General features: G+C 47.9%; 1 protein-coding gene across 1 annotated transcript in view; it reads left to right on the top strand.

Annotated features, from left to right (window-relative positions):
* The window catches only part of LOC144106446 (muscle calcium channel subunit alpha-1-like), a 605,267-nt gene that overhangs the window by 378,692 nt on the left and 213,409 nt on the right, over positions 1-13,166 (top strand). Inside the window, exon 8 of the mRNA XM_077639259.1 lies at positions 8,597-8,790. Coding sequence (XP_077495385.1) covers positions 8,597-8,790 — 194 coding nt within the window. The remainder of the gene's footprint in view (positions 1-8,596; positions 8,791-13,166) is intronic.

Here is a 13,166-nt window from a genome sequence, read left to right as displayed (position 1 = left end):
TACACACCATTATAATGTTCTGCTGGCTAACAACGCGCAGCGTTGGCTTTTCTTGTAGAGGGGTGTTGAGGGCTGCTTGGATCCCTAATTCGAGATCGTAGGAGCGTGGAGCCACAGATTGCAGATCCACCGTGGTTTTAGGTCGGATGATGACTTTGTATGGAAAATTCTTGAGACTCGGTAGACGCGGAGGTCTCGGTGCAGGAGGCTCTCGGCGTTCTTTCTTCTCCTGCTCTTCCTTGGGAGGTGTGGATTTAGCTTGCGCCGCTCTGTCGTTGTTGCGCCGGGACCATATGTTCCAGCCATGGCTGTTGTCGTCCTTCGGGAGATCCTGCGGGGGCATCAGCTGCTGCTGGGATGTTGGTACATGACTGAAGTCCATCTCCGTCGGGTCGTAGCCTCTTAGAGAATTCATCGTGGTCGTGGCAGTCCTGGATGAAGCGGGAGCACTCACTGGCGAGCGTCGTTAGACCCGCGTTGCGCGAACGCTACGCCGCGCATCCGCGGGCGCACCGGCGTCTCCGCGGCGATAAGGCACCCCAACCCCTTGGCCGTTAGGGTTAGCGCTCCTCACGGGGTGACGAGAAGTAGACAGGCTGTAGCGCCGAAAATGTGGCACTCACAGGCTCACTGGTGGTACCAGGCCGTGTCAGGCGTTGAAGGCAACTCGTGGATGATAAATATATGGTGATCCAATATTCTAATCCGCCACAATCGAAGATTGTCAACGGAGCCCATGAATCGCACGTCCGCTCGTGACGAACGCTTGCAGCGCCCCCCAGGAACGGGCAGCGTGCACGGCGCTGTCCCTGGTGGCACCTGCCGAGCTCAGCTGGCGCGCTCTCTCTCCTCCTCACCTGCCGTGTGGCGCCTCGCCGCCGCCGATGGGAACCTGCAATTAACAGCTGTCCCTGGAAAGGTTTCCTCGAGGATTGTGAATGAGTTAATGAATTTTCATGAAAAAACAATTCTATGGACGATGTAAGGAAAAATGTTCCAACAGAGCAACTTGTCTAGTTCTTAAACCTTCTCTTGGCAGTAGGAGCAGAACCATATGATATAAGCGTGCACTATATATGCCGCAAAAAGGAAAAAGGAGAAGAGAAAAGTAGGAAGCAGCAAAAACATTGTTATACAAGTATTTATATAGCATGCAGCGATCAAAAATACATAACTAAAATATTAAACCTACTTATACAGAAAGGAAAGACTAATAGGCATCAAGATATTTTATTAACTATATTTTATTACTGCACGAAGAAACATCAATACAATCGTGAATAAGATTAAATAAATATGTCGGCAAAGCGCATGAGTCGGCATAGTCGCATAGTCGGCATGTTAGTATGACACAAACCAATATTCCGAAAATCTTGTAGCACAGTAGCTACCATTTCGGGTCAGGTTTTGGAGAGACCTGACGTGGTTGGTTTTTTGGCACTCTTTAACGAATGCTAATGCTAAGCGAAAATTAAAATGGTCAGTCGCTTTAAGTATGTGTCGGTATTCAAATAATGAGCCAGTTGGAAAGTCAAATGGTACTTTGCACACAGCAGAAATAGCTCCCACAGAAGAAAAATGCGATTAATATTAGAAGGAGACGTTGTGTCCCAAACGAGGGAAACGTAATTTAGGTGGAAAATAAACAAACACCTCCAGAGCAGAAGTTGTACCTTCTGAGCAATCAGTTTAATAGTGAAATCAAGAGCGGAAACCTGAAAAAGCTTGTTTGTAAAAAGGAAGTATGGCAGTACCGGAACATGCCATGGTCAAAGAAAGCACCTATAGTTTTAATGGAACTGACGTGCGTAATTTTTGGAATAACCACGATTAATATCGCAGTTCAGAAAAGCATACTTATTCTTGACCTTAAACAAAACTGCTTTAGTTTTTTTCTTTCTTGGTTGTGACCCTATTTTCAGAAGACAAAGTATATAATTTTTTAAGCGCAAAATTCGCAGCTGTAACGAGTAATACAGCATTACTTGAAGAAAACAACGCCGTTGCATCATCAGTGTATAAAATAATCTTGGTGTTTTGGTCTACGTTAACAATGTCATTAATAAAGATGCTGAAGAGTACAGTGCCTAAGATGCTAAACTGCGAACCGCCAATATACACTGCTTTAATTTGGGATGGCACGTTATTAATTCGCACAAATAGGCATCTATGACAAAGGTATGACCTATTTAAATCTAAAGCGATGCCACGTAGACTATAGCGATTAATTTTAAGTAACAGAACCTCGTGACTGACGCGACCAAATGCCTTACTAAAGTCGACAAAGATGACTATAGAGCAAGAAGGACTTTTTTTTTTTCAAAATGCTCTAATATAAATTCTTTTTTTTTTTGAAGCATTACAATTTGAGCAGATCTATTTTTTCGGAAATAAGCAAAAAATAACTTTTTACAACCGTTTGAGAATACTGGGAGCATAGAAAATGGTCGATAGTTTGACAACAGTTTCCTATCCCCTTTTTCAAATAGAGCTGAGACTTTTGCAGCTTGCGTCTGACGAGGGAATATACCGGAAGAAAGGCAGACATTGTAGATATGCTCTAATACAGGCACAATTAAATCTAAGACATATTTCACAGGTTTAATCTGAATATCACTGACATCAGAGATGTTGCCATTGTTGAGTTTACTGAATTTTCTTATTCATTGTCGGATGTAAATAATGTAATCGGAACTACCAAAGGATAAGTGACGAGTGGCATTCATTTCAATAGGTTTAGTTCCAACGCTGATAAAGTAACTGTTAAAAGTGTCAGGCAAGTATTCATCTAGAACTACACTAGCATTTTTCAAGGCACTTATTAGAGGGTGATGATCAGGTACACGATACAACGAAACATTGTCCTGCTTCCACAGTTTCCGGCTCTCATTGCAGCAGGACTGAAACTATTCAAAATGATAGCGGTCTTTTGCGCGGCGCTGCTCGTTTGTTAACTGGTTCTGAAATGATTTGAAGACCTGCTGGTCATGTATATCCCGGGTTTTATTGAACTTATATAATATAGCTTTAACCTTGATTTTACGTAGCAACTTGGTCGTGCATTCAAGGTTTGCGGATTTTCGAAGCGCGCGACGATTTTGTACAAAGAGGAAATGTTTTCTGTAGCAAACCCGAAAAATCTGTAAGAGTGTTTCTTAGACAGCATCTGCATTATCTGCAGTCCAAACATTCCTTGAGTTAATCAGCCGTATTTCATTTCGGAACTGTGCGAGCTGTGCATAGTAATTGATTTATAAGTGAAGTTACATTTGTTTTTCTTTCCTTATTACGAATGAGACTTAGGAAGATGGGCACGTGGTCACTTCAACTATACGTGAAAACACTGGCTTTTATGTCAGCTTGGGGAATGTTCGTCAGAATGCAGACAGACGTGTTAGCTGCCACCGTGGTTGGAATCGAGGCGGTGTTATAACAGCCACATGCTGTGGAAATACGGAGGGGACAGCCTCCCCCCTCCCCCACTCCCACTATGCAGCATTTCCGCTCGCTAACCGCGGGTGGGTTCATGCTCGAGGGAACGAAGGGAGGAACACAGACGGAGCGTTAACACTCATATGCTATTTATACAGCTTGCAATTCATACACAGAGCGGGCCAGCTAGCTACAAAACATCAACGAGGCATTCCTCGGAAGCAGAAGGTTACGTAAGAAGGGCTGGGGACAGGGGCGCGACTTCGGAGGTATCGGCGGCGAACGTTTTCATGCGCCGACAATGGCGGCCGGTTTTTCCCGTGTGAGCCGCATTCTTAGGGCAAAGCCATCCCCGAGCATTTGCTGGGGAAGGTGCCGAGAGCGCGTTTCTTGCGCTTGCTTCGCTGCCTGGAACCAGAAGTCCAGCGGCAAGGCACGACGGATCTCCGTGCGCCTGCCACGGAAGGTGACGAGAGCGTGCGGCCGCAACCGCTCATGACGCTGGCCGGATCCCGAAGAGGCCCTCTCCGGTTGTGCAGAATTCCGCGTAACCTAAGAGGTGGCGCTCACGTCGCTGCTTCCGCTTCCCTCACGAGGGAGACTTCCCTCCTCGCCCAGCCGGTGCGGTCCTGACACACGATGGTGAAGATGAGCCGCGTCGAAATGGAGGGGGGAAACAGGTTCTCCAAAATGCCTGCAACAAAAGCACCAAGCCACGACTCGCTGCGGTATCAGTCAACACATGGATGTTGAAATCACCACCTAAAACAGGTGTGCACTGTAGATCGTGTGCATATAAAATGAATTTTTCCGGACAAGACAAAAATCGCTCGACAATCTCATTGGGTGGACGGTAGTATCCGGAAAAAAAGCCTTGCGTGCAGCACAGATAAGACTTCATATTCTTCCATAACAAAGCAAAGCTAATCAATACAACCTAATAAAAGGTTTCCTTGCATAAGCAAGATAACACCACCTCCACGTGAAGTGATTCAGGACCGAATAAGACATTCATAGTTGGAAAGCTACCATGGGGTAGTGTTGGTCATACAAAGTCTCAGATAGCATTATGAAATCGAACCTAAAGTCAAGGCTGTCAGAAAAAATCGCAAGGTCGTCTTTTTCTATTTCTAACAGACCGGAAGTTTACATGAAAGAACTTAGTCGCCGGACTGTGACAACGTCCAACATAGTTAACAAAGTCTGATGGCGGTAAGAGCCTGCGAAAGGCATTACGGCAGTAGGACGCAATTGATCAACAAGCACGTTTTATGCCTTTAATTAATTAATATCGGCAGCCAGGTTATCATATGCGCATGACTGGTTTCTTTCTTTCTTTACAAACAGTTTTCCGCTACGGTGCAAAGCCAAACTGTGCTCATTAACACTTGCCCAGCCTTTGGTGGTTTTCAAAAGCGTCCTGTAATGGGCAGTTAGATTTTCACACCGGAAAGCACCGCTTTCTGCTGTTGGCAGTATTTCACGGTTGTTCAGCCACTGATCCCTTATCGACAGCTGTGCGATGTGTAAGATAACACCAGGAATATTTTCAGGGTTTGAAGGAGGCCTGTGCACGACAAGAGCGGATTGACTGGTCAGGGGATCGAGCTCGAACTTTGAAGCAAGAGCGTTGTTTTTGTTGAGTAAGGATTCAACTTCGTGAATTTTGAGGCCGTGCATTTCAAGGTTGAGTTTTCTGCTTTGGTATTCCAGATCGTTGAATGCAACAGGCAACTTTCGTACCTCGCTGTTGGCACCGGAGTTTGAAAGGTTGGAAAGCATGTTATCCATGCTCGCAATTTCAGCGTCATGCCTGGAGACTTCAGCAAGGATGTCGTCATATTCGTTTAGCATTAACTGCAGTGATTCCTCAATGCCATCCGCCGTTTTCTTGAGGGTTAGTAATTCATCGAGTTTTCCGTTGATTTCAAGCAACAGAAAAGTTACAGATGGTTCCACATTACCATTCATCCAAGGCGCAACATGTTCTGCTCTTAGGGCACTGCTGACACCTCAGGCCTTTCCTATATTCTGCGCTCTTTGATGTAAATGCAGTTTCCGCGATTCCCGAGCATCCGCCATGAAGGCATGTACTACTGCAGAGGCTGCATGCCATGCAATGACCACAGGCTTCAGTGGCAACATCACATTTTGCGCAAGTTTCTTCATCTGAGTCACTTATATTTGATACAGTTATCAGGAAGACATAGACAAAAAGCAAAGCAGTCAAGAATTGACACAACGGAAAGAATGCTGTACGCGGTTTTCCAAAAAGAGAGACAAGAATGCAGGCCTGGATTATGTGTGCGATCTAGGTGAAGGCTTCGCACGTGAAGCTCAATAGCAACTTGATGGCCTGTTTGGCAGCGCTGTGTCATATATTCTTAACTTACATGAGGTCCCTGAGTATGAGGAGGTGCTTATCGCCTTTTGAAATTAGCCGCTCAGTTACCTAAGTGGATCCATAATAAAACAGAGTTAAGGCCCTATTGAAAAATCAGGTATATATGTTTCATATGTGTCTAGTCCATACGTGATTGTGGAATGTGCGTTTTTTCTTATAATACTATACTTATTATTTAATTATATATTTGTCTCTCCTTTTTTTGTGCGTGCTGGTTTTTGGCTGCGGTGAAATGCGTCTGTAAAAACTGTGCGTTAAAATTTCTAACGTTTCGCAGTTTGCCCCCCCCCCCCCCTCCCCTCGATATAATGCCCACGCAGGCCTTTAAGGGATGTAAGCAAATAAAGTTGTGTCCACATGTACCATACGTGCCGACGTATAGCACAGCAATGGGACATGCCGACAGTACAGACAGAGGAAGTAAAGGAAGCCATAGGAGCAATGCAAAGGGGAAAAGCAGCTGGTGAGTATCAGGTAACTGCAGATCTGTTGAAGGACGAATGAGAGATTGTGCTAGGAAAATATCCGCCCTGCATACGCAATGCCTTATGACCTCGATCGTACCAGAAGCTTGGGAGAACGCTAACATTATCTTAATTCATTAACCTCATGAAGGGCTATGGTAGCTGTGCAGTCGTTTATAGATTTAGCGCAGTATTTTTACGTAAGGCTCATCTATACTTTGATTCTGTAATGCCTGCATCACTGCTGAGGTTTCCACTCATTCACATGCTCGTGACGTCGCGAGCAGGTCAGCTTCGCTGGCCACTGCACGAGAGCGCCACGCTATCGCCGCAGCCGATCACGACTGGTGTGAAATTGCAACACATTCTCGCGCTGTACATTGGACATCGTCGCCTTCATCAGCGTCCGTCTGCGACGCGATCAAATGAGATGAGCTTAACTTCAATCGGAGCTTAACTTGAGTCTAATGTCGTAGCCAGACGCGCCGACCACCCAGCGAAGCAAAGCCATGAACCAATCACGCTAAACATATGCTTTCGCACGTCTATCCGGTTTAACGAAGTGAAAACCCTAGCTTTTTTTTTTTACTACACCCGAAGCTCTGCCGCGAAAGTACCTCGCGTTATTCGTTACTTAGCTTAACAGCGGCTCACCAAAGCAGAGAAGGCCATAATTACCTTCAAACTAGACGTGTATCGAAGCAGATTGGAAGCATCGAACGAGAGTCTGTTTGGGTAGCCGCTGTTTAATGCAAGAAAGACGGGTCAAACAGAGAAACAAGAAGAGCATTACGTGAAACGGGCCAAGTGTTTTTTTATTCGTGCGTTGGTTGGAAACTTCTTAGTCGCTCTTTCATCGCTTCTCTTCCGCGTGTTTCACGAAGCTCGCGCTACTGCATACGAGGGACTCATGAGCGGCTACGTGTCTCGCATGAGGCAAGGCGATACGACGCACATCGGAGGTGCTGTGTGCGCACGAGTGTCCCTTGTCAGTTGAGCCGTGCAACACGCATTTGCAGCACGTGTGAAGTCATATGCAACACATGTGTGTTCATCCGAGACATATCTGTGGTACATATGAACTCGTATGAAGCACATGTGTTGATACGTGGCACATTTCTTGACACATATACCTCTTATAGGCTGTATACGTGTTCGTACGAGACACGTCTATGGTACATATAGCTAGCATGTAACACGATGAATTCATATGAGATTTTTCGGCGTGACCAGCGACGGAAGAGAGTCACGTGGGCGGATAAGATTAGGAAGTTTTCAGGGACAGGTTTATTTGAAGGAGATATTGAAGAGGCCTTTGTTCCGCCGTGGTCAAGGCTGATGATGCAGGCCAGTGGAGTGAGTTGTCCTACTGTCGATGCTGTTAATGCGAAAGCACTATGTGAATAATCGACAACGTAACCTGGCGTCGGCGTTGACCAGCAGCAGTGGCCCAAATATCCCAGCTGACGTCTCCGCGGTATCAAAGGAAAATAAAATTTCCCAAGGTGCGGAGAATAGAACCCCTTACTTTGAGACTGCGAGGTGAGCACGCAATGCACAGGCCACAAAACCGCACTGCTTCTTGGCGAACAAAGGTGGTCCTAGTATGTGCGCAACGCTACGAAAGAAATAATTCGAGGGGACATTTGAGCTTCGCCTCAAGGGTACGACGCGATGGCGCAATGGGTTAATTCCCCAGATATGCGGAAGGTCATTCTCTACTTTGCCTTCATAGATCTCTGGGAGTCCTCATACCCCACCTGGTGCAGTGGTGCAGCGGATAAGCGATGCGCCACTGCCCTGCCTTGTGCGGCCCCGGTTGTGGTTCCCGAAAAAAGACGAATCATTAATTTAACTGCCACCTGGCACGGTCGCCAGTTTGCTCAATATCCGGTGGGCAGATTGTGATGACGCCGCACGGTAACGTGACCTTAGTTGCCCATCTGCATGTTAGGTTGCTCTCTCGGGACCACCGGCTAGAGCGATGCTCGTGATGTTTCGCTCTCAACGCCGACAACACCGGCACGGGGTTTTGTAGAGGACGGGGCCTTTAACGCCATCGCTTTAAAACAATTCTTTCGCTTTCATAGGACGTACGACGTCTCAAGTGACGGTCGTAACTTTTTTGTCAGCATGCGGTAAGATGTCCGGATTTTCACGTCTCCGATTTTTGCCACAGGCTCTCATTGTAGTAGCAGCAGTACCAATAAGTGCATAAGTAAATACATCCACACTGGCCTTACCGGAGCATTGCCCTCGGAGAGATTCGAGTGACTACTGTTCCTATTCCTCGCAGGGGAGTACGCGGAGGAGGAGCCCCACCCGTGCGGCGAGTCCGGCTTCGTGTGCGACGCCAGCAAGGGACACGTGTGCCGGGGCCCCTGGGAGGGCCCAAACTTCGGCATCACCAACTTCGACAACTTCGGACTCGCCATGCTCACCGTCTTCACTTGCGTCACCAACGAGGGTTGGACGGGGGTGCTGTACAACGTGAGCGCCTTTCATCTGCTCCCTGCCGCGAATCTGCTACAGTGCAGGCCAGCAGTGTCGTGTTGCACAGTTAGCGCCATATTCAGGCTGAGCAGACGTTCAGACGTTGTCAAAAAGTATAGAGGCCGAAGGCGTTGCTTCTGGCCCTTGTTGTGTAGCTGCAGCTGGTTACTCAACGCCAGTGCTCCGAGTATATTGGAGATGAGAGAAACCCTCGTCCTCACCCTTCAGAAATTCAGGGCTTCGCCCGATGCTTCGAGAGCCCACTACTCGGCTCAGAAGCAAACCCTGTGGCCTTTCACTTGTGACAACGGTTGCACTTGAGAACCTAGATGTGGTAATGTAGTGTTTACTCATTTTGATGACTAATACCAGGGAAGGCTTAAAAACTGGCAAGGCTTTAACCTCGCGATGTCAGGGTTAAGCCCTCATGTCCGCCCAGTTCACAGAGTTTCGGGTGAAAATGCTTTATTAGATGATCTGCACGTTGTGGAAATACGTGGGGACCAGCCTTCCGCCCCCCCCCCCCCGCACTCCCACACCGCGATTGCAGCTTTCCCACTCACTAACCGCGAGGGGTTCGTGCTCGAGAGAACAAAGGCAAGAGACGATATAGCGTGAACACTCATATGCTATTTATTACACTTGCAATTAATGCACATAGCGGGCCCGCTCGCTACAAAACATCGGCGAGGAATTCCTCAGAAATAGAAGGCTACGTAAGAAGGAACTACGATTTACCGGCTGTGGCAGGGGCTCGATTTCGGAAGTATCGGCGGCGAACATTTGTATGCGCCGACAATGGCGGTCGGGTTTTCTGTGCGCGCCACATTCTTGGGGCACAGCCATCACCGAGCATTTGCTGGGGAAGGTGCCGAGAGCGCGTGTTTGCTGCGCTCGTTTCGCTGCCTGGAACCAGAAGTACAGCGGCAAGGCACAACGGTCCTCTGTGCGCATGCCGCGGAATGTGAGGAGAGCGTGCGGCTGCAACCGCACGTGGCGCTGGCCGGATCCCGAAGACACTCCCTCCGGTTCCAAGCAATATCGCGTAACCTTCGAGGTGGCGCTCCCGTTGCTGTTTCCGCTTCCCCCATGGAGGAGACTTTCCTCCTCGCCCAGCTGGTGCTGTCCTGACGCACGATCGTGAAGATGGGCCGCGTCGAAAACAGGTTCTCGCCAACGTCATCATTTCTGCATGAGTGAAGTTCACAGTTCGGAGCAGCAGCGTTGAAAGCTGAAGGAGGCAGATAATAACGCTGCAAAGGGTCACTTGGACCAAAAGCAAAAAACATATGTTTACTCATAATGCACTTATACATGTTCCACAATAATTGAGCAAAAGCAGTGACGAAGACACTGCGAGGTGTATGGATGACACGCCAGCCGGATTTCGAACCCTAGGATTCGGGCCTGCTACCTGGTACTTAGAAGTAATACTTTGGTTTCGGCTAAGTGGTTCGTAACAAAGTTTACTCAGAGGGCGGCGCAAAATCGCCACAGAGAAGGAAGAAACTTGGCGCCTGCCCCGTTGTTTTCATCTTTCTTCCTTGTTTCTATCTCTTTTGCCCCTTACTCAGAATCAACGTCATCTGCTACGTACACGGGACATTCTTCTTTTTATCGTTAACGTTGCTCTTGCCTACGAGACTATAAAGTGCTTACATTAACCACAATTTTTTCTACATTGCTTAACCAGATATTGAGATGAAAAATTCAGGGGGGAGGGGCACTTTGTTGACCTAAAATTCCGATGAGGCGAAAGCCTTTAGCGCGATGTTGCTGCTTGTGTCACTGATTTGTGGTTAAGGTGTTAATTGCAAACAAGTGTTACTATATATGCTTTGCGCTAGGAGGGAGGCCTCATGGCCGCAACATGGCCTCCGAGATCATGGTTTTTCTGGGTAATCTTGGAGGTCATGAGCGCAAGAGCGTAACGGACGGACGGACGCGAGCATGAGTCAATAAAGGGTTTAGCCTTAAAAAAAGCCCCCACTCGTATTGCACCCGCGGCGGCTTTTATGACAGCCAAATGCGCCAAAACTGACTGCGTTACGCTTTGTAACGCAATGAGTTAACGGTCAGACAGGGTTAACGCATTTCCCTTCTCGGCTTGATTCCGGTTTTGCCACACAGAACCTGTATTGCCGCATAACATAGCTTGGCACATTGGTTCCGCGGCGTTCTTGCACTTGCGCACGCGAACACGAGCAGAACGGTGCGCAGCAGCGTCGCTGAGTCCACATTGTTCCGTATCGTCATGACATATCGTATTCCATGTAGTCTGTCGCGCATGTATGTATGTATGTATGTATGTATGTATGTATGTATGTATGTATGTATGTATGTATGTATGTATGTATGTATGTATGTATGTATGTATGTATGTATGTATGTATGTATGTATGTATGTATGTATGTATGTATGTATGTATGTATGTGTGGGGGGTAGGCGGATGGCTGTGTGTGTGTGTGTGTGTGTGCGCGCGCGCGCGCGCGTGTGTGTGTGTGTGTGTGTGTGTGTGTGTGTGTGTGTGTGTGTGTGTGTGTGTGTGTGTGTGTGTGTGTGTGTGTGTGTGTGTGTGTGTGTGTGTGTGTGTGTGTGTGTGTGTGTGTGCGCGTGCGCGCGCGCTCTTTCGTGTTGTGTGTGTTAGGAGCGTCTAGTGGCATGTGCGATCACGCTCGGTAGTTTCTTTTATTTTTATCTAACCAATCTCAACTTTAACGGCATAATGTGAAAACTCGCCGTTCTTCTCTACATTTAAGAGCAGCGAGTTTTCACAAAGTTCGCCGTTCTTCTCTACATATAATCCCGCCGCGGTGGCTCAGTGGCTAGGGCGCTCGGCTACTGATCCGGAGTACCCGGGCTCGAACCGGATCGTGGCGGCTGCGTTTCGATGGAGGCGAAACGCTAAGGCGCCTGTGTGCTGTGCGATGTCAGTGCACGTTAAAGATTCCCAGGTGGTCGAAATTATTCCGGAGCCCTCCACTACGGCCGCTATTTCTTCCTTTCTTCTTTCACTTTCTCCTTTATCCCTTCCCTTACGGCGGGGTTCAGGTGTCCGCCGATATATGAGACAGATACTGCGCCATTTCTTTTCCCCAAAAAACCAATTATTATTATTCTCTACATATAAATGCTATTGACTTCTATGGTTCAAAAGTTTTATTCCTGAACTTGTATCCTTACGTCACCGCCTGGCTTTCAAGCCGCCGATTTTCCGATCGTTTTTTGCGTAGATTCTATCGTAAGTTCGTTAAAACGGATGCTCAGGCAAGTTGGTAAGCCATTTCAAACAGAACAGCGTGCAGTTTGACCAACTAACACGTGAAATAATTGAAGCAGCGCACATCACCTGGTCAAAAGACGCCTGCGGCAGCAGCCCCTCTTTATCAATTTGTTCCAAAAAACTACCTAGCAGGGGGGCGCCTGCAGCTTGCAGGCGTCGCGACCGTGAGTGGCGACACCGCGGGTTCCCGAGCATCCGCAGGGACATCCTCGCAAGGGGATGATGGTGAACTGTGCATCACCACGGACCCGAGCACCCGCGCCTCGCCATGCGTGGCATCGCCGTGTCCGGGGAAAAGGGGATCCTGGTGGTTGAGCCGATGCCGAGCGTTTGGGCCCTTAACGCCCCTTGGCGGAGGCAACACACCACTTTGGCCCCAGCTTCCTACAGACGGCACCTCCGGCCTGACCCGACCGGGGGGAATCGGCAGTCGCCTTTTCCTATCCTCCTCTCCATCTTTCACTTTCCTATCTCTGTCTCCCAACTCTCCTATATCCTACTCAGTTCTTGGTTTTTCCTGTTTTCCTGGCGGGGAGGGTTAACCTTGCGTGACCAACTACCCTGAGTTGAGTCATATTTGGTTATAGTTGAGGTGTACAGCTGGCGTGGACAGGACTTGCTTTCAAGTTCCTGTCCCGTCCCCTTGTTGGACTCCGTGGTGGGTGGCTGGCACCATGACCGAAAAACTAAATTTTTTCATGGCTCCACCCTTATCCAAACCTGATCGCTCTCTAAAAAGAGGGCGAAACGAAGCAGCTGATTTTTTCTCAAAAAAGAGACAAACATTTTCAAAGTTCCACGTAATCCACAGTGAAAGTGACGGAATACAGGCAAGAATAATATCCCCATTCCTTGTGTCAAAATGCTTGACCGATAACTTGGGCCCTGGCTACAAGGTCTCAAAAATGTCCAGCGGCGACTTACTTCTTGAGCTGCGCGACAGCATCCAGTGTTCCAAACTCTGCAACATTGTGTCTTTAGAGGACATCTCTGTATCTGTAACCCCCCACCGATCTCTAAACACAGTCCGAGGTGTAATCTCTGAATCAGACTTTATCCATATCACAGAAGCTGAAATGCTTGAAGGGC

The sequence above is a fragment of the Amblyomma americanum genome, chromosome 10 (genome assembly GCF_052857255.1).
Source record: "Amblyomma americanum isolate KBUSLIRL-KWMA chromosome 10, ASM5285725v1, whole genome shotgun sequence".
NCBI classification, from domain to species: Eukaryota; Metazoa; Arthropoda; class Arachnida; order Ixodida; family Ixodidae; genus Amblyomma; species Amblyomma americanum.
This window is presented reverse-complemented; position numbering and strand designations above follow the sequence as displayed.